The sequence below is a fragment of the Cydia amplana genome, chromosome 1 (assembly GCF_948474715.1).
Source record: "Cydia amplana chromosome 1, ilCydAmpl1.1, whole genome shotgun sequence".
In the NCBI taxonomy this organism is placed as follows: domain Eukaryota; kingdom Metazoa; phylum Arthropoda; class Insecta; order Lepidoptera; family Tortricidae; genus Cydia; species Cydia amplana.
In genome coordinates this window covers 8,127,172-8,149,492 of record NC_086069.1, presented here as the reverse complement: position 1 = coordinate 8,149,492, position 22,321 = coordinate 8,127,172, and the positions used below count along the sequence as shown (strand labels likewise).

Here is a 22,321-nt window from a genome sequence, read left to right as displayed (position 1 = left end):
CTAACTCAGGGTTAAGCAGTTAAACCGTTAACCTAATGTCAAAATGTACTAGTAACCATGGTAACTCCTGATTTAACCGGTTAATCCCGGGTTAGTGAAATGGTGCAAGTGGCGCTAAGTAGTACAACTAACAGGATAAGCGCTCCCTTCTTACTAGTGACCGAGCGAATGCAGTTATTTACCTAGTCACTTTTAAGCTTAGAATAAATTTAAAAGTGGAAAAATTACTGTCTTGGGTGAGACTTGAACTCACGGCCTCTGGATCGATACTCCAGCGCTCTGCTATGTGAGCCACCAAGACCTCATCCATAGCCAGCAAATCTTTCCACCATATGGGTCAAGGCCAGAGTTCGAGAGTTCCAGAGGCCGTGAGTTCAAGTCTCACCAAAGACAGTAATTTTTCCACTTTTAAATTTATTCTAAGCTTAAAAGAAGCATCGATCGCAGACGTCACTGCGCTGCTAGTCACTTTTACCTAGAAATGATTCAATGAACGCATCGAGATAACTAAATAATGCACTTACAAGAAAAAACATCTGACTGAGTTTTTCTTCGTGACTAAATAATTTGTTATTATATTACTAATAATAATTTTGTTATTTGTAATAATATGTTAGACGAGCGCCTCGACTGCCCGCTCATTAAGTACTGGGTTGAACTAGTCATCGGTAGGTCTAAGTAGATATAGGTTACTAACATAGTGTTAAGTCTAAAATGTTACTAACAAAATATGGATCGATCTTTTGGTCTGAAATAAAGTTTTTATTTTTATTTTTTATTAAACTAATTATTAAACGATTATTTTAAAACACTTGTTTGTTACAGCTGGGTCTTCACTTTTGGGTGATTACCGTGCTCCTAACAAGTACTCCAGATGTCTTCAACATGTCAGGATTAAGGAAGGGAAGCTTAGATAGGACTCCTCCATTCCACACTTAAGGTTAACCTTTCGGGTACTACGTCGCTGTCACTTTGAGACTAAAGGTCGGTTGCACCAAACCATCTGTCACCGGTAAAATGTTCGCTAAATTTTATTGTATGGGCAGGTTCGTCGTAGTTATAGTTCACTGCTGATTGAAGACTATCAGTCTGTCAATTGTGATTGGTGCAACTGGCCCTAAGACATTATATAAAACGCGATTAACGCCAGTCGTGTTTATGGATACACCATTTTTATGGTAAGATTTATACGACTTTCGTTGCCGGGCGTAGACGAATAAAGGAGTTAAAAGAGTTAAATTAATACGATATTGTTACATATTTATTTTGGTGCTAACTTTAAATTAGTGAAGTAAATAATAATAAATAAAATGTAAATAAGTATGTTGAGAAATTGGTTAAGTATTATTGTTTCTAATACCTATAACTTGTTTTCAATTTGGTGTTACTATGTTTTTATAGAAGTAATCTTGCCACAATTTGCAAATCTTACGATATTACGACGTATGATGCTCATTTGTGGTTGATACCCTTCAATTACTGTGATAAATCTTATCTTTTGCCATTTCTTTGTGACATATTTTTAAATTTTTTTTTTTTTTACAGTTGTATACTGATTTTCAATGTTCAAAATTGCACTTTTTTTTCTAAGTTCTACGACACAAGTAACATGTACAGTCAGTAATACTATTGGATTAGCACCTTTGCATACACACTTCTATGCATGGGGGTACCTTTTCTCTGTAACGTTTGCAACTTCAGTTCGAATTCAAATCTACTACATAGTTTACTCCGTAGAGAAATGGTCGATTGTTAATAATTTTGTTTAGATCATTGTATAACATTTTAGTGTTACTGGTTGGTTAAAAGCTGCGTCGTCTCAAATAACATGTAGAAATATTTTTTACAGCAACATTAAAGTGCATAATACATGTGTCCCCATAAATTGCATTTTTCCTTGTTAAATTCCACTTTATTTACCCAACGTAATCGGGTCAGGGGTGGAGCTTGTTGATATATCGCAGTAAACGAAAAACAAGGAAACACGTAATGGTAAGTTGAACCGTAAAATTGGTACTGTGATGTAGAAAAGTACTGGAAAATATGTATATGAAGTATCTAGGATGTAGTTGCAGGTAAATTATTTCTAGTTTGTAATTGACATAAGGAATATTTGATTTTCTACCTTAATATATATGGAATATTATAAAGTCGATATTGAAAAGCCGGCCAAATAGCAAAAGTGCTTGTGGTAGAAACTTATGATAGTTATGATAAGGTAGAAAATCAAATGTATAAAAACCGTAATCCCCAGTCAACATGTTACAAAAGCGTTGGAACAAAATCGTCAAGTTCGAGAAGCTCTCAAGCTCACAACAAGACTTTTTGTAAAATCAATTGGGCTCAAAAGTTCTAACATTAGAACTCGATCATGGCGAAGTATTTATAAATTTTTCGTGTAATAAAAAAAAAGTTTTTTTTATTTTTTTTATTTATCACAAAGTACACAACAATTTTTAACAATTTATATTCCTCGCCAAACTGCGATTGCAGTTTGTTGGCGAGATCGCGCTCATTTTTAAGTTTTAAACATAAATATTATGCTATGCACTAATGCACTAAATACTAAACTTAAATACATACTATCCAAAAAGCGAACATGCATGGCGATTATGATGACAAATCAAAAAAGACAAGTAGGTCGAATAACATTTGAAATTGTTTTAACCTCGGTACAATCCAGAATTTCCTAAGTAGGTACCGAAGTTTTGGTCCCATCTGCTCGTTCAATTTTTTTAATACTTACCAAATTAATAAGCTGTTTTAAAATTCAAGGCTTACTCAATAAGTGTCCAAAGTGAGTTACAGTGATTTTTACTACTAATACGTTACGGAGGCAAAGCTGCCAGGTGTTTGCGGCTTAAGAAAACCACAAGCGTGACCGTCCATCATCTTTAAGTTCGAAAACATGACAAGGATAACGAAGTCTCATCGCTTTTCTCTTGGAACTTGTAAGTATATTTACATTACTTGGAAGTAGACGTCCTATTGATAATTTGCACGGATCTTGTTTTAATGGATGTGGTTTATAAACGATTAAAGCCTGACTCAATTATGTAAACTGCGCTTTTAGCATTGTACTTAAATTCAGCACAACGTTAAATTGTAGCTGCTACATTGGGAATCACAAATAGGCATAGGCAGTGCACCTTATTTATAGTGATAATTTATGATGTAGAATAATTCTCTTCTCTTTGATAATTTCGTCATGAGCGGTTTATTTTTGAATCTTATACCTATCTTAATTCTATAATCAACTAATAATGTCTGTTCGGAAAGAGAAGAGTTGTGGAATGTATTGGGCCCCATACATTACACGACTCTTCTCTTTCCGCACATATCATACCATACGTTTCAAGTGTGCAGATAAAGTAGGACGCACGCTACGAACGAAGAATTTCGTACATTGGACTCGCCTGTTCCTATCTCTATCGCACGCGCATAATTATATTGCTGTCCCGCCGATGATCCCGGCGGTCAGTGCCCTGTGTGAATGGGACAATGTACGAAATTGTTTGTGCTTACCGTCCTTATTTTAATACCAAATGCGAATAAACGTCGGTGAACAGTCTTCCTTGTTTATGCCGTTACACAAGACACCCTCTTACCTATAAAAACTATAAAGCCGAAACGTGCTCATGCACAACTCATGGCGTCTAAGTATTCTAACATCATTGGCTTCTATCGGTAAATTCGGTACCTAGGTAAGTACTATAGTTCGTTTTTTTAGCACTAGTAAGAGGTAAGCGATCTTGACATGTCTTTTTATTAAAAATCACCATTGAAAAATAAGTCACAGCAAATATGTTAGAATTATAAATCATATACGATTTTTACATACTTTTGCTTTCATAAGTAACACATTTTTAAAGCGTTTTTCATTATTTTTTTAAATAAAAACGTCAAGATTGTTTACCTTCTTTGTAATGCAAAAAAATAAGTTTTTGGCAAAAATTTAATTTTTGGTACAAGCTTTTATCGCTGACTGTACTTTTCTTACGACAGACAACTAATACTCATCGAGACAATTCTAAAAACCCCTAACAATTAGGTTGCGTTGTTTCATCACAGAGTTCCTATGGCCACCTCCTGTCTCCATCATCAGATCAGTTCGACAGTACCATATTATTGTATTGTCATCAGAACTACATAAGTACAGCTGCCAATTTTCATGACGATACGATCCTTAGAAGATGGTTAAATTACTTACCTTAGATTCCATTACATAGTTACATACAGGTCGACCTAATAAAAGCTTGTTAAAAACGAACTATTAGGTAAACGTACTGGTGCTCGACGCAGTCCCAGTACATGTCATCTTGAAACTTAAGTCATTGTCAAAGGTGGTGACAGAAGGGTGTCATCTATTGGGCATTAGCATGACGAGCACTAGTACGTTTGCCTTACACAGTACACACAGTTTCAAGCATTCATAAGTTTGAAGAATATTCTCAGGCTACATCTACTAAAAAAATATATTTTTCTACGAATATTGTAAAGGTAAATTTTGAGAGGATATTTTAAACCAACCGCCAGTTGTACATATAGTTAAAGCAGGGGTTCCAAATCTTACTCAGTCCGCGGCGCACTTGCAAATTTAAAATTTACTCTCGACGCCCTAACTTAGCTAGGCTATTCGAAATAGATAGGTAAATAACATGGTAAGGAGGCCTGCCTCACGGCGCCCCTCTTTACTGTCTATGGCGCACCAGGGCGCCGCGGCTCACAGTTTGGGAAGCCCTAAAGGAAGTACGATAAGTTTGACGTCATCTTTGTCAGGGACGAGAAGCATTGGATTGGAGTATAGTACCTATGTGGATGATAGTGTTGGATTTTTGTTAGGTAGCTTTTGTTATTATATTATTTATAGTATTTCTGATAGTTGATAGGTTATAGAGATATGATGCAATTGAGCTGGTTATCAAATACAATCATCACGTTTATTTTGTTAGTTTTATCTAGGAGCGCCGTGAATGTCAAGGTGCTTGAACTCCGCTGGAATCCGAGCAGGTTTGAATGTTTACATATGTATATTATATACTAGCGACCCGCCCCGGCTTCGCACGGGTTAACAAATTATACAAAGCATATAGACAGACAGCGGGAAGCGACTTTGTTTTATACTATGTAGTGATAAGAAATTTATACCCACATCGGATAAATTAGTTTATTGTCGTCGTTAGACCGCTTATCTTGCGACCTCCTAGTCGGTAGTGACCCTGCCATCGTAGCAGGAGATCCCGGGTTCGAATCCAGGTAGGAGCATTTACTTGTGTGTTTATCACAGATCCTTTGCTCCTGAGTTTTCGATGTTTTATATGGAAGTTTTTAAGTATTTATCTATATCTGTCTATTTAATACATAACTTTAAGTTATATCTGTGTAATAAAATAGAAACCGGTCCTATACCTAATGTTCCTCCTAGTTTTAACATCCATAATAGGTGGAGAACAAGAACATGGTCTAAAAGGATGTTAAAGGCAGTTGAAGACGTCCGTTAAATTCACGTCAACAAACCCAATGAACCGGTCGCTATTATACGCTCCTCCTGGTCACCGAGCTCAGTCGCGGTCTGCACTGCATCATGTCCACACGTTCCGTATAAAACAAAACAAAACATGCTCATTTATACATAGCAATCGACGATATAGTGTTTTTATTAAGTTTAAAAGAAGTGTTTCTAAATATAAAATTTTATTAGTTGCTAACGAATCTGTACCTTGAACTTAACTATTTGTCTTGTGGTTTTCCTTGTTTGACAAGATGACTTTAATGCTGTGTTTAATACTTTTTGTCGGTAAGTTTGTTTATCGTGCTCTTGTAATGATTGTACATATATGCTCATAGGTACTGGACTTGATTGTGAATTTGTGACTCGATAGGTAGGTGCCTATATATGATTCAGAATTTCCACTATTTGTTTTTAAGCAGTCAAGGAAGGGTCGGTGTTAAAAGTATGTACCTAAGCCTATCTACCTACATATATAACACACAATTACACTTAGGGTAGAGGAGGGAACAGTGGCTCTGAAGAAAATAGCCGGGTATAGTGTCCATATAAAAATGGGCTAGCTTGTATGCAAATTTCCCAGCATAATAGTGACCGATGAAAGGTTTTTAATTGGTCTTGAGTATGTATAAACATAGTACCTACCTATATATAAACTTACCTACATTATAGAGGTGTGTACACATATTAAGTAGTTGTTATGTCGCTCAAATTGGTCTGAATCATTAGTAACTATGATTCCAATTAGTAGTAGTATCACATCTTCAGTTTTGACCGAGTTGTTTTTTCCTTGTAGCGTGTTCAAATACGAATTCTAGTTTAACAACGCGATAAGCTGAGGGCCTACCGCGAACCACGTTCGACGTGTTACCTCCCTGTCACACTTACGTACGAATTTACAAGTGCGACAGAGAGGCAACACGTCGAACGTGGTTCGCGGTAGGCGCTCTGGTCTCTTAATGCTTGAAGACGCTGTATGCAAATAAGTGCTGCGGTGCGGTCCATATAAGTATTTAGATTTGCTTAAATATATGTACCTATATATATGACTAATGTTTGTAAGTAAATACACGATTAACAGTATCATCATTAGGTCGAAAGGTTGAAGAGCTTGACACGAATAAATAAGTACGATACCAGCTATTTCTTACAGTACGTAATTATTATATGTTACGTTTGGACGTTATGTTATAAACCGCGCTATAGCCAGAGACATAATTAGCGTGAAACTGGTTTTGTTCATGTCCATTGCAAACAATATCCGACTTTAGAGGTCATCTTCCCAAGAATATAATAATATATTTACGAGCAGTGATCGTAATTTTGCTTCTTGATAGAATATTAGTCCCAAAAGGTCAAAGTTTGATTAACAACGTTTAGTTAATCGAGATATAATAAATATGTCCACTAGGTACGTCATTAAAATGCCATTGTACACTTGAGTAACAAAAATATCTTAAAATAATTAGGTATCACCAACTTCACCGAGCAGTCCTTTTACCTTATGGTCTTCATCAGTACCTATGTTGACTTCACCAAATGGAGCTAGGTAATAAATATTCGAGAGAAAATGTAGGTACCAACATTAAGTTACTACAAAAATACCCAATTACTATCGACGTGCCAAATAATATTTATTTATTTATTTAAACTTTATTGCGCAAAATATACACCGTGGGTGTTAATAACCCGAAATATTTAAACCAACAATTTAGAGCCTAATTAAAGTAGGTATATAAAGTTGTATAACATATAGAACAATGTATACAACGATGTACAAATGGCGGACTTAATAATTATTATTTCCTAAGATTTCTCCAGGATCCCATCAATAATTAGTTCCTTTATTCCTATCGGTCTGCTATCTTTGGGGGAACATAAAAACGATATATCATGTAAGGTCAAAAAAGCGTAGGTAAGTACCTAACAACAAAATTGCCACTCATAAACATTCCGGATAATTTTTGAGTTTCGTTTGTATCCTATTTATATTTAATAAGAGCTAATATTATTATGGGTGACCCGTTTTAAAATAATTTTAATATAGGTACCTACATATTTACCTAATGATCAATTGGACGTAGTTTAGCGTAAAAGATCCATCCTCTAAAATTTGTCATTTAAATGAACGACTTTTCCGTTTGACAGAAAGTTCAAATTTGACTAACAGATTTTTGTGGATTGGATCTTTTACCCTAAACTACGTCCAATTATTCAATTGCAAAAATTAAACATAATATTGTTTATTAGGTTCATCACCATAATCTTTTAATTAATAAAAACGTAGGTATTAGGTGCCTAGTACATAATATAGTAATTAGGTGCTTAAATCAAGTTTTTCCAAGCTAGGATACGGGTATTCGTGGCCAAGAAAAGACTGGTTTTCCCTTCAACATAGGGAAAACCTTACTAATCATTATTTGATGACGGCACGGCAGCCAAATTATTTCATTAAAATACAATACCATTGCCATTTACCATTGCCCTTTTGTCCACGTTAATTCATTGGTGGGATTAATAACCGGGATAAACGTTGTGAGTAATAGCTCTGAATATATTCCTTTTCCAGCTCCACTATCACAATGCGACAAGGTTCCCGACCAACAAATACTCCAAAGTGTATTCGGGACCCCAGCGGGCTACGCTACCCCTCTCCCCGCAGGCCAGCCGGGCAAGCCGACGACACTGGCAACCAGTGAGACCCTGGTGGACCACGACTATTGGGACTCCGAAGATTATTACGTGCCGTCAGCGGCTGACTACGACTCGTTTGATTGGACGGTTACTAAGGTTAGTTTTTCATGAGCGGAGAGGAGCTCAACTGTCTAAAAATTAGGGAAGCCGGTGAGACCGCCACTTCGTTGCTAGTTCCGTTGACCACGAGTTATCTCACAATCCTATACTCCTGTAAAACTATAACTACTTATTTAGTTACAAGTCTCAATAGTTATAGTTAAAGGACTAATTTCTAGACGTAAAACCCTTACTTATTCCTTGGTATTTTGACCAGTCAATGAATCATGATAGGAAAAAACGTGGTGGTCAATTTACGACATTTATGAATAATGCAATGCCAGACCCCAAACAGAGTGGCTCTGAATAAACTGAGCAAAATGAGCCATTCAAGTTAGGTACATGTTTAAATATCAAAGTACCTAAGTCTAATTTTGCCATTTCTGCAGCTTAAGTCTTATAACTTCTGTTATGCGGCGGCGCTCGCTGGCTGTTTATATAAATGGCAGAAAGATAATAGTACTTATCCGACGTGTTCTGAATCATGCCCATTTATTACGCTCTTGTGAAGATGGTATTTTGGTCATACACAGACAGCAAAATAAAAATTTTCTCTTCTGTATCCGAAAGTTAAGAGTAACGGAACGGTTGTGGCCGTGAGATCGCTCAAAGCGGCTTCGATTGGTTTCTGGGTGTATCAAAAATGCAGATAAAAATTTTGGGAACAAAAATACATAATAAATAAGAGCATTAACCATAAGTAAGTAGGTATAAATTATTTACATTAATGTTATCCTATATCCTTTTAGTTCTGCCTTCTATTTCAGCGCATAGCGGCATATTCAGAGGAGAACTTCCTACTTTCGCCACTAGGCTTGAAACTAGCACTGACCATCCTAACTGAAGCAGCGACAGGCTCCACTCAAGCACAGCTGGCCTCGGTCCTAGGCTTTGATGTCAACAGAACCATTGTTCGAACTAAGTTCTCGTCTATCATATCTTCTCTTCAGGTTCGTAGAATCACTTTACTTCTTATTTACTGTGACAATGTGTATAGAAGAGTATAAGTTACCCCTATTAATTAATGGGATATTTTAAGAACTTTGTAGGAATGTATTATTCTTACACCAAGATCCATTGTTGCTGCAAATGTAACAGCTCAAGTAGATGGCGCCGTGTGGCGTCATACCAATGTCGAACTTAACGTAGTTATCAAACATTCGATTTCGACAAACTGTTTACCACATAATGTACGTGGGCTTAAAGTGCCATTTAGATAGTTTAATTTGTGGCTGCAAAATTTTTAATTGCTTTCTGCTAAACGTCTTTATTACTATATTTCTTAGGTAATTGGCGTCGAAATAAAATATGTCTAGTAGTGAAACAATAATGGTTTAAAATGAGATTATATTTTTTCCAGCTAGCAAATCCAAACTACACCCTAAACGTTGGCAGTAGAATCTACGTAGACAGTTCAGTGTCTGAGAGACAGCAGTTCTCTTCGATTGCTGAGGAGTTCTACAAAACTGAGCTGAAGAAGGTGGACTTCCGCTTCCCCGCGGAAACTGCGGCCCAGATCAACGGGTGGGTTTCTAATCTCACTCATGGGAATATACCTAATCTAATCGATGAAGGTAAGTGGCTTCTGTAGTTCTTATATGGGTACTTACTTACTTACTGTAGTTCTTATATGGGTCCTATAAGGGTACTTGAAATGTAGCTACGTACTTATTTATTGACCGAGCGTTAGAATGTCTCCGTATCAGCTTGGGAAAAAATGCTTTGTACTTACGTCAGGAACGTCCTTACGTCCTCTACACCTCAACCGATTCTGGTGAAATCTTGTGATTTGGTTCAATGATTTAAAAAATTAGTTTTCTTTGTCGATTCAGTTTTTGGATTTTTTTCTAAATCTTAGCTCGCGAGGTCTACAGTTCACAGTTTATTTTATATATTTATGTGACACAAAAAAGTGAATAGTTTGCCTTAGTGGCGTATCCTAGTCTAGATGAATTTGCGTAGATACATTCACTGAGAGCGTTAGTTTTACATTAGATATGTCCAGTCAGTTATGAACTGTTCTAGGCTACAGAATTGAAGATAACGATAACAATATTGAATGGAGTCTAAATTGATGAAGTTCTTGATCCTTGCTAAATAATGAACCTATGATTGATTACTTATATCGCTTTATCATCTTAAAAATGCTAGGACTTGTCATTTACTCTTTCGTATGTTTTATTTTTAGACGAGGTGAAAGGCAGTATAGTGCTGGTCCTTACGACCCTGTTCTTCAAGGGCACCTGGAAGCACCAGTTCAACCCGAATACCACCAAAACCAGGGCTTTCTACGTGACACCCACTGTACAAAAACAAGTGCACTTCATGAATGTAAAGGAAAAGTTTTACTATGCAGAGTCAGCGAAGTACGACGCAAAGATTTTGAGGATGCCATATTTGGTAAGCATTTTCAGAATGTACATAGGCCATAGGGTCTTGTAGAAGTAACACTTGTTCCTATACTTACACATTTCTGATACTTACCTAAAAACATTAGCTTAAAAAGTATTTTACAACCTACAGTTGATTGTTATTTTATTACGTCGAAATATCAAAAGAATGTATATCGGATCCATTGACCTTTTATTTATGAGGTCATTGAACGTATTACCTGTTGCGGTGTAAATATAAGCCCATAGCATACTAATAAACATGTATTATTGTTACCTATATGATCCTACTTTTGACAAGTGAACATTTTTCTCATTTCAATTATGTAGTCTGTTCCATTGAGTTGTGTTTCTACCGTCTGTAACGGCATTACAATTACAACTGCAATTTGTAATTGTAATGCCGGGTTAGCCTAAGCTAAATCATCGTTTTCTGAGTAAAATGTTTGTTTCAGGGTAAAAAGTTCTCAATGTACATAGTGGTGCCGAACTCCCTGAAGGGCCTCCCCCGCATAATGGACTCGCTGGGCGACCTGCGCACGGAGATGCTCTACCTCGCCGAGCGCACGGTCGACGTCACGCTGCCGAAATTCAAGTTCGACTTCACCTCCATTTTGGACGGAGTCTTGAAAGACGTAAGCACAATTAATTGTATTTATTTAGCATTTCTCAAATTCTTCTTCTGTATGTCAAAATGAAAGGACTGATGGTTTTGATATTGTGGGTTGTACATAAAGTACATATATAGGAAACCAACGCTCTAATAGCCTAAAAGGCAACCTTACGCTTCTAAAGCGGTTAAAATAAAAGTATGTATGTAGCCATAATCAATTTGCAACCAATTTTTAATACTTTAAAGCAGCGGTCGGCAACCTTTTAGCAGCCAAGGGCCACATAGTAGTTAACGAAGTTGACGCGGGCCGCACTTTGTTAATATTTATGACTTTATCAGACATTGTCGTTTGTCAATATTACATACAAAATAGCCAGGGAGGCTCGCGGGCCGCAAGTGACAGGTTCGCGGGCCGCATGTGGCCCGCGGGCCGCGGGTTGCCGACCGCTGCTTTAAAGGATTGGCTACGAGTTCGTGTAACCATGCAATATGAAGGGGGCCATAGGTCGAGCACATTTCAATTTCAATATCATTCATTTCACACATACAATATGAGTTTACAGTACAAATACAAAACCAAATCTATTACACGGTAAATATAAAATAGGTACATTTTGTCAACAATAATCAAAATGCTTGCAATCTGGGAGGCGATAGGTAATACTCATAATAAAACCTAGAGCTTTATATGTATAGGATGCGTTGCTCTAGTAAGGGTTAAGCATTTGGCGGTCCTAAGGAATAAGAAAAACTTTTATATCGAGAACATTTATCAATCAAGTCTACCGTCGTTTCAGTTGGGCATTCGGCAAGCGTTTGAAGACACGGCGTCCTTCCCCGGCCTGGCCAGAGGGCAGTCCGCTCAGAACCGACTGAAGATCTCCAAGGTCCTGCAGCGCTCCGGCATCGAAGTCAACGAGCTGGGAAGCGTTGCTTACTCTGTCACAGGTTCGAAATTAACGATAGGTGCTTTATTACTACAATAAGTTTGGCCAGCTGATGTTGGCAGTGGAAAATAGCTGAAAAAACTAACAGTTCTCATGACTGTATTGTTTTCGTTGGCTATTTTTGTTGGATAGCTAGACGCTGGTCTCATGCGGTTTTAACGTTTTCGGGACGGACCGCACGCTCGGAGCGTGCGTTCCTTGGAGCAAGGGTAAACCTTTTTATTAGGAGTTTTGATACTAAAACGAAATTTAAACATACTCGTAGTATAACAAGTCTGGACGGCATTTTTTTGTTTTAATGTAAAACCATGGTTGGGAGGGCTGTATAATCATTTTTGTGAGATAATTTAGCATTATATTATTTTCTAGGTATTTTAAATCAGGTTTTTCATTAGACGTCTAATAAGTGCATATCTTATTTGACTAGACTGACTATTTCGTTGTATGTTTATTTTATTTTAACTCATCTTATATATTAATTGCAGAGGTATCGCTAGTAAACAAGTTTGGCGAGGACGAATACAGCGCCGTAGAGGTGATCGCCAACCGACCGTTCCTGTTCTTCATAGAGGATGAAGCCACGAGACAGTTGCTGTTCACCGGGCGTGTGTCGGACCCTCTCGCGACCACCGCCGAGTTCAAAGCGCACACGCCCAGCGCGTAACTTACAGTTTATGTATAAGTGAAAACATTTTAACGTAAAATAGAAATAAATCTGGTGTTTCCTTCATAAAATGACCCTTTTTATGACGGTTAGGCATTTTTGAACCCTTTACCAGGCTGACAGTTCAACAATGACAATCGAATGTCAGTCTTACTGAACGAACACAGAACACATGTTTGAAGTGCCTTGCCTGAAGTGTATGTGGGGAATATATATCCCTTAGTCTGGTAAAGGGTTAAGTACTTAGAATGCATCCTTTTGTTATACTGACTGTAAGAACAGTTGATGTGTTGAGATATGAAACAGCGGTTTCCATGTGTAATTCACATATTTACTCAATAGAAGCATTAGAAATTAATAATAACATTATACACAAGTGATACAAACTTACAAACTACTCGTATGTTATGATGCGTATGTAACTGGGCGTTTTTTTTTTGTTGTCCCCTACACTTTTTTTTTAAATTTGGGATTTTTTATGTTATTTCTACTCAGAATCACGAGCTCTTTCTATCCTAATAGGAGAAAAAAAGTGTCCCAAAATTTCCATACATTTTTCGATCTTTTCCGCGACCGCCATACAAAGTCTATGAAAAATGGTGACGTAATGGAAATAAAAACCTTAGGACACTTTTTTTTCTATTAGGATAGAAAGAGCTCGTGATTCTGAGTAGAAATAACATAAAAAATCCCAAATTTGAAAAAAAAAGTGTATGGGACAACAAAAAAAAAAAACGCCCATATGACAGGCGTTCTTAAATAATAAATCAAATATTGACTAAGTTAAGATTTCGAGCAGGATACCTATTGATAAGTGCCATCTTATAGTTCTAACTTCAGACTAAATAAATCTCTACTTGTTATGATTCCGGAAAATAAAACAAAGGACGCGAGGCACGAAAAAAATCGTACATTGACCCGCATGTTCCGATCTCTATCGCACGCGCGTAATTGAACGCGTGCGATAGAGATAGAAACATACGGGTCAATGTACGAAATTCTTCGTGCTTAGCGGCCTTACTTTAGTATAAAATGTATATGATTTGGTCTAATTTCCCCATCTATCTCCCTATTTTGTTACGAATATAAATAAACGGACTCCTGCTTTTGGATAAATGAAAGGAGGCCTACTACATATATCGGCCCAAGGCCAATTTCTCAATTAAGTAGGTGTGATCCATTCAAAAAACCACTGCAAAACATATCTATAGCTATAATATAGCTAGAGATTGTGGAAGGTATTTTCAGGGACTTCAACCGGTTGCGAACCAACCGGTAAAAATTTACCAGGAATGTTCCTCTCGGTAGACAATAAGGGCGGTTTGTATGTAACCAGTAAGTAATGAAGAGAAAATAAAATTAGTTGACTACCTATAACTCTTAAATATTCGTTGGTTAACCCTTTGAAGACCCACCTACCATATGTGTGTGTAAAGAGAATATACTTACCTAACCACTAGGTTTTATGTGTGTGGTGGTCAAACATCGTGAGTTCAAACGCCGGTTGTGCCTGTACTCGTATATACCAGAAAAAATCGTTCTCGAAAAAGATGACAAAAATTCAGGATCCTTACCTACACAGACAAGAATAAAGACTAGAGATGCCACGAATATTCGGCAACTATTCGGTATTCGGCCTATTCGGCCACTTTGCCGAATATTCGGTATTCGGCCGGATGTTGCCTACTATTCGGCCGAATACCGAATATCTGTTGCACGTACTTACTAAGAAAAATTGCACAATAAAAATAACCAAAAACTGTGTAGGTATATTTAGAATGTGTTCTTGGAAAGTTGTTATAGCCTGACCAGTAATATATGATAATTGTCAAGAGGGCGCTGTTATTCTCATGTATAGGGTGACAATTCAGTGTAGTATGAAAAAAATAGTTCATTCAAAAACATTTTATTTTTATCATGAGTCTGTTTTGTTTGACTCTATTCATTAATGCTGTTCAACAAAAATATATCTTAGCTAACGTCATCTAACGTTGAGCTTTGTTGTTAGCGATCAGTTTTCATAATAATTGTGACTCCAAATGTTTGCATGTCATGCCGAATATTCGGACGCCGAATATTCGGTATTCGGCCGAGTGAGGGGCCGAAGATTCGGTATTCGGCCAAAACCACTATTCGGGACATCTCTAATAAAGACTTTTGTGCTTTCGAGTAAGGTTTATATTTGGCGGCTTGTACCAGTGATATTGGTGTCCATCTTCTTAGTAGGTTGTGTTGGTGTCTAACCTAAGCTTATCTTACCGCGTAGCCAACATGCCAATCGCTGACGCTCCTTATAGCGAACGAAACGCAACTGTTACTGTCACACTAATATAGAAGAGTGATAGAAAGACACAAAGCGATTCGATGGCGAAGCGTAGGCGATCGCCACCTTGGCTAGCCTGCTAAATCAATATGCTAGAAATGAATGAAGGCGATTATCACACTAATTCCTTTGCCAAACGCAGCCAGCGGCAGTCATTTAGACGGCGCGCGAACTCGTATACGATTTTAGTTACATTGCGGACCATTGAGGTTACATCAATTCAGCCGACCGATCAAATGACGCAATGTAATGAAACTCGCATGCGAGTTCTCGCACCGTCAAAATGAGCCCTAAGCTTTTCCAATCCCGGGTCCAATTTACCAACCTATCACTTGCTCGAAAGAGAACGAAATATACCTATTGCCGGTTTCAACCGCCGACAGGTCACGAATGAATCACGAAGCATAACGTGATTGTCTGATTTGTTTTGTTTGTCCCACAGGTCACAATATTAGTCTAGTACTGTTTGTGTTGGTGTATGGTTGTGTGTAGTGTAATGTAACCTACATCATTTTTTTTACGAACGATGACATACTCAGTTTTAAAACTCGTCTAACTTATGCTAAAATTAGGTTTTTTCAATTTGTTCCGTAATTAGAGGAACCGATACACCATGAATCGCGTTATTTTGTGCGGTAAGTTTTATTTTAACTTTGTGTTGTGAGCATTTTGTACTTTTTGCAGTAGATATTTAGGTACCTACCTACAACCGGCAGATAATAATCTTACTTAGTTCTTATTCTGACCTTCCTCATTTATAAACCCGTTTGTATAAAATAAAGAGTCGTTCCGGTTACCTATTACAAGGCATCATTAATAAGAGCTCTTGTTTCGAAATACCTATACATTTTTATTTCACCACACCAGCTCGTTATTCTTCAAAAACTGATGAGAAAATAGCATTTTATCCACAATAGTGGTAAAGTAATTTAATGCAAATTTTTAGTTGTTTCCTGATCTTTTGGTTGGTTTCAAATGATAAATACCTATGTAATAGCTTTCATTTGTGTGGTGAACATTTTTGTGTTTCACTCGGTACCAAAGTTTATTTAACACATTCACCTCTGAACTACGGTCGTAGCGCTACGTCGTAGCCGATAACATGGGTTTCCCGGTATGTAGCGGAAATTCTTTGTAGAGGCAAACCGACAACGTGTCGTGATATTAGCGCTGAATGGGTTACTAACTAACGTAGTGGCAATAATGTAAAATATCGTTGTTTTTAATACAATTGCTTTAATTTGAATGGTTTTTTTCCCGACTTAAGTCTGAAAATCCCAAAAAAAAAAAAAAAAATCCCGATAATAGCGACTTTCGATCTGGCAACCCTACTTGAAGCCCTCGCAACGCTCAAGATTCCACATTTCGAACCTTTTGCTACGCTCGTGGTTAATTTTTTAAATCTTTCGATTTTACCAATATTGGAGTTAAGCATCAACTTTGCCTTCTTCAAAAAAACTATTATTCACTATTCACTACTGTCGAACAAACATAACATTTGCGTTATCCTTTCACTATGCAATATTATGCTAAAATCTTTATCTACATAGGTATTTATTTTGGTACCTAATTAATGATCATTATATATCCTTAGTCTTCTATCTGTAAAGTTCTATCAGTGCTGTAGCGTTGGTTTACAAAAAGGGTTCACTAAAATTTCTGTTTTACAGGTGTTTTTTTAGCCTGCCTTCAAAGTTTAGAGTGCATGGATAACAAGAGACCAGACAATACACGTTTTAACTACTTCGACACGGATCTCCTCAGATCTACGACTGAAGACCGAAGTGGCAATGTGGTGGTCTCGCCGGCCAGCATCAAATCGACACTTGCCATGCTCCTTGAAGGAGCCAGTGGCAACACTGAAGCTGAAATAAGAAGCTCCTTGCGATTATCACCGAATAAAAATGAGTTTAGAGAACAGCTGAACGTATATTTATCAGCTTTACAAGTAAGAAATGTTTCTTATTGATATTCTAAAGGAAACAAACTTTAGATACCTATTTATGTCTACTAAGAATTCCGTCCCAATCTAAATAACCGATTCTTATCCTACAATGGAATTCCTGGTCCTTTATCAAACAGACTACCGTAAAATGGGGTGAGTAGGTTTCGCGGGGAGAGGTGGGTTATGAATGGGGAGAGAAGGTTTGAGAGGGGGGTGAGAAGGGATTTTAAGGCTACTGCTACAAAAATAATGTATTCCAATTTAAAATGGAGCTATAGTAATACGCATAATAAAAAAAAATCGATGCAACATTCTTCCAAAATCACCTTTGTATGAAAAGCCCTCTCACCCCAAATACGAGGCACTACGGGGTGAGGTGGGTTTTCCTCTTTATCGTCAAAGTTATGAAATGGAACTACCCAAAATAAGATAAAAACTAAAATACAAACGTCCGGAACACTTATTATATACACCATTCAGTTTGCATATGTAAAAATAAAATGTTATCGAGGTTTGAATGTCAGTTTTGCGCCTACTCACCCCATTTTACGGTAATTATATTTTGTACCTACTTATTTGAATGAAATTTAATTAACTATGTTGTACATTACAGTTCAATACTACTGCAGCCAAACTTCAAAATGCAAATGGCGTTTTCGTATCGAATAAATTTAAACTAAAGAAAGAGTATGAGAAGGTCATAGAAAAAGTATACCTTACGAAAGTCGTCAGTTTGAATTTTCTGGATCCGGTAGGCTCTGCTGCCACCGTAAACGACTGGGTCGGCAACCAGACCAGGGGGTTAATACGATCCCTAATAGAACCTGGTATGTTGCAGAAGATACAGTATTACCTTTACCTTGAAGTATTTTTTCAATTGGCGAAAAAATAATTGAACTTAAATAAGGGCTCATTTAGACGGCGCGCGAACTCGTATGCGATTTTAGTTACATTGCGGACCATTGAGGTTTCATAAATTCAGCCAACCGATCAAATGACGCAATGTAATGAAACTCGCATGCGAGTTCTCGCACCGTCTAGATGAGCCCTAAGGATGTTTTCGTTAGATCGTTACCCGCAATATGTTTCTCGTGACAATCAATGCATTGACCTCCCACATACTTGAATTCGAACTCGCATGAATCAATTCGACTTCATTGTGCAGCTTTCCGTGTGGTAATTTAAATATCTCGTTTCCAGCCCACATCCCCCCATCATCCGACGTTCTCCTCATCAACGCTCTGTATTTCAAAAGCGCCTGGCAGCACGCCTTCGACCGCAGCCTGACAAGGTCGGCCTGCTTCCGCATCCAGGGTTCTTGCAAGAAGCAAGTCGCTATGATGGAGATCAGTACTGAGCTCAATTACGCGTTCGTTGAAAATTTGAGGGCTCATGCTGTTGAATTGCCTTATGAGGTATGTGATCTAGAAGATACTTGCATACAACTACAGCTAATACAGCTTGTATAAACTTCAAGACCGCTCGTCTCTTCTGCCTGTTAAGCCACCTGCAAGAAACAAGTCGCAAGACGCATGATGGATATCAGTGCTGACTCAATTATGCGTTATTTGACAACTTCAGGGCTTATGCTAGTTATGCTGTTTATTGCATTTTGAGGTGAGAATCTTTACAGACACCTCAATCTTGGCAGTATACTTATAATCGATTTTGGAGAATACCTCCATACTCGATGATTTGTATCTAAGTCTGTTGTAGCGAGAGAGAGCTCTGTCCAAAATCCATTACTTATATCATCTCACTATTTAATCTAGAGAGATTAAATAGTGAGATGATATAAGTAATGGATTTTACTTGCTACAGTGTTTCATATAAGAACCGCCTCATATTATTTTCTCTTGTTTGATTTAAGTAGACTAGTTAAGTTGACTTTGGTTTATTCAATTATAAATGTATATAGTTGTATGAATATTGTATTCATCGAATATGTCTTATGACGCATGCCGCATGTCTTAAGCACGGGAAAGTCCTGAGTTGACAGTAAGACGAAAAGATTTCCTTGTAGGTCTATATTATTATAGGAGCCATGAACTAATGACGTGTCAAGAAATTATTATAATCAAAGGACAATACTATAATTAATGTATTGATTAATAGGAATGAGCCATTACCTACTTTGTTATGCTACATATGGAAAAGGTACCTACTTAAGGTGCGCAAATAAGTGTACCTAGTTAAGTAATATAGTAACTTAAAGCAGTTATCTAAATAGATTTGTAAGAAATTATGTCACTTTAATCTCGCACTGACCTCTTTGTCCTAAACGATATATCAATAATAATTCGTTGAATCGTTTAACAGAAATAATAATTACAACACAGTTGGCCTAGCATTAATTAGAGAGGGACGGGTGGTATATCTGGCGGGCGATATACTGTCGCGCGCGTCCTGGGGGGCGATTTTTGAATTTCGACCACTCGATTTCGTGTATTTCGTTAATTAATATCTCCACTACTAGGCATTTAAATTCTACTAATAGAATTGAAATCGAGTGGTCAATACCAATAGATTCCAAATTTCGATCGCTCGTATTTCAGAAATTAGCACTTCGCCGTTTTCCACCGATTTTCGAGTGACGAAATCGAGCGATCGAAATTCAAAAATCGGCCCCCTGTGCTAAATACGTCCATACTGTAAATATACCTATCTTTAATTTCCAGGGTGGCCGTTATTCTATGGTGTTATTGGTCCCGCAAGACCACGACGGCTTGGCAGGTCTGATAAGGGACTTGCCTTACATGAGCCTCCCGCAGATCTGCAAGATGATGGAACCGTCTCACGTGCAACTCTCACTGCCGAGGTTCACCGTGGACTATAGCGAGGATATGGTTGGACCACTTAGGAATGTAAGTAAATTCAGTACATATTATAGATCGAATGAAGTGACGTTTTATTGACAATCAGTCACAATCAGTAGGTATATTTGCTCCGAAACTCCGAAGTTTATGAAACTGAAAATGCTAAATTGGTCACAGAAGAGCTTAGAGATCCGGAAAAGATGGGTCACGGTCGCACACAAAGTTGGGTCACTATTTTAAAAAAGCAGCTGCGGATTGTCTAAAATAACTGACACCGTCAAAAAGCTATGCCTACTTTATTATTACAATCAAAGTTAAAATGAAACTTCATAAGAATGTTACAATAAAATAACAAATCTGAAACAGGTTTGGAATTCGACGAGAAACGGATTGGTTCCATAGCAATTGCTTGGTTAGAATAAATTGCTTGTTGCTGATGCTGAAAGTAAATGCATGGGGTTAGTTTGATATAGTTGGCATGTACAGAATAATCTCCTTTCTTCTAAGAGCTGCTAGGTCTTTCAATCAGCTTTGTAAACATGTTACCTGTCGTGATTGTTTCACCGGATGGTCTCATCGGGAGATCAGCGCTGGAAGTCGCCAGCAACATGCTGAGATAAGACCATTTCGTGGCACTTTATCCTTTTATTCTCTGTTATATCTCTTGTTATCTCTTGTTATATCTCTGTTATATCTGTTACATCTGTTTCTATTTTGTGTTTGTGTTCTTTTGTTATTTTGTGTTCTCACGAATCAAATTATTTCTATTCTATTCTTTCTATTCTAAACATCATGAGATCATGATGTTTAGAATGAGATCATCGATCTGTTCTGTGATAGCTTCAGTTCTATACGTAAACTAATGAGTCAAGATCAAGACTTCTCTCACTGACTCTTATGTATCTTTAACTCTTATGTATTCTATCCTGTTTTTTTTTATCTATTTTTTTTTTCTTTTGTTCTTCTCGTTCACTTAACCCTTTCTACCTGTCAACCAAGACAAGCAAAATATAACTGTAAGTAAAGTACCTAAGTATTACTAGATTTGTAATTTTGCACGCCATGTACTCTACGCAGCTTCTACCTGTGGAAACTTGTAATTGGCTCACTGTTTCTATGTTACTACCTAACTTGTTACTCTAGCTGTAATTTTTCCTAACAAATAAAATAAAATAAAATAAAAAATGTCTATAAAATCACGGAAATATTACATGTTCTCAAAAATCTTAGTACTTGTTCGACATTTTATAAATTTTCTTTACAAACAAATCGGTAACAACGCGTTGCTTCAAATATTATAATTCAAATGATGAGTGCTGTTTGAGTCCGAAAATATTTTTGTAGGTATTTAATAAAACTATTATTCTTAACGGCCTGCTAAATAAGTTATTATTCTCAATTACAGATGCGAATCACAACCCTCTTCTCGTCAAAGTCCAACCTGTCTGGAATCATCGAAGGCGGCCCCGCCCAAATCAACCACCTTTACCACAGGGTGTACGTATCCGTCGACGAGGATGGAACGGTGGCCGCCGCAGCCTCCGCCGCCCTTGTCGTGCCCTTAATAGAGGGGAGTGTGCAACTTGTGGTGGACAAACCCTTTGTGTTCTTTATAAAGGACAATCATTTAGGTTTGGTTCTTTTTGAAGGAAAAATTGAAGAGCCACATGAATATGTGGCACCGATAAAGAATTCAGAGAACAATGTTGTTAAAAACAGACGGAATAGTTTCGGGACCCGCTTCTAAAATAATATTATATTTTAAGACTTACGTGTACTACAATATTGTTTTCACCTCAGCAGCTCGAACAAGGGTACTTTGCTACTTAAAAACAGTGAGCAAAATCGCATTTTGCTCACTGAGTGAGACAAAATGAGCAAGATGCGATTTTGCTCACTCAGTGAGCAAAATGCGATTTTGCTCACTGTTTTTAAGTAGCAAAGTACCCTTGTTCGAACTGAGGTGAAAATTTAATTGTTGGTATATCTTAAGAAAACATGAGTGAATAGAGGTAAGTGATGAAGAAGGAATACATTTTTCGGGTTCTCTAATATGTTCTCACTGCTGAGGTGAAAAGTTTTGTGAACTACACGAGATCAAAGTTATTTACATGTCGTGCGCTTTTGAGTCCCTTACTACGCTCAAGATTCTAAATTAGATATATAGAATACTATAGAATCTTTCGCTTGCACGGGACTCAAAATAAGCACTCGAAGAAATATCAAACTTTGATCTCTTGTTGTACAAATAACTATTAGTTTTAATCCTGCGTTGTGCTTAGAAAAAAAAGAAATCCGCTTACGGTCCCTCCAAACTTGTA

General features: G+C 37.3%; 3 protein-coding genes across 4 annotated transcripts in view; all 3 read left to right on the top strand.

The window, feature by feature from the left end:
• The window catches only part of LOC134663192 (golgin subfamily A member 5), a 379,694-nt gene extending 378,711 nt beyond the window's left edge, over positions 1-983 (top strand). The window contains exon 10 of one of the 2 annotated variants that reach the window (XM_063519582.1): positions 826-983. In XM_063519582.1, the coding sequence (XP_063375652.1) occupies positions 826-939 (114 nt within the window). In that variant the 3' untranslated portion in view covers positions 940-983. The remainder of the gene's footprint in view (positions 1-825) is intronic. The other variant, XM_063519574.1, reaches the window with a different exon arrangement.
• The window catches only part of LOC134647290 (ovalbumin-related protein X-like), a 283,884-nt gene that overhangs the window by 216,418 nt on the left and 45,145 nt on the right, over positions 1-22,321 (top strand). The window lies entirely within an intron of this gene.
• LOC134662490 (uncharacterized) lies at positions 5,528-21,781 on the top strand. Its single transcript, XM_063518774.1, has 13 exons — positions 5,528-5,797; positions 8,079-8,299; positions 9,070-9,252; positions 9,663-9,876; positions 10,491-10,702; positions 11,148-11,327; positions 12,103-12,253; positions 12,738-12,914; positions 16,910-17,187; positions 17,798-18,011; positions 18,385-18,599; positions 19,863-20,048; positions 21,406-21,781. The coding sequence occupies exons 1-13, from the start codon at positions 5,764-5,766 to the stop codon at positions 21,745-21,747; spliced, it is 2,607 nt and encodes an 868-aa protein (XP_063374844.1). The 5' UTR covers positions 5,528-5,763; the 3' UTR covers positions 21,748-21,781.

Coding starts and splice junctions, on each gene's coding strand:
- LOC134662490 (XM_063518774.1), top strand. CDS start 5,764: ATGACTTTAATGCTGTGTTTAATACTTTTTGTCG. Junction 10,703..11,147: donor TTTTGAGGATGCCATATTTG/GTAAGCATTTTC, acceptor TGTTTGTTTCAG/GGTAAAAAGTTCTCAATGTA. Junction 12,915..16,909: donor AGCGCACACGCCCAGCGCGT/AACTTACAGTTT, acceptor TCTGTTTTACAG/GTGTTTTTTTAGCCTGCCTT.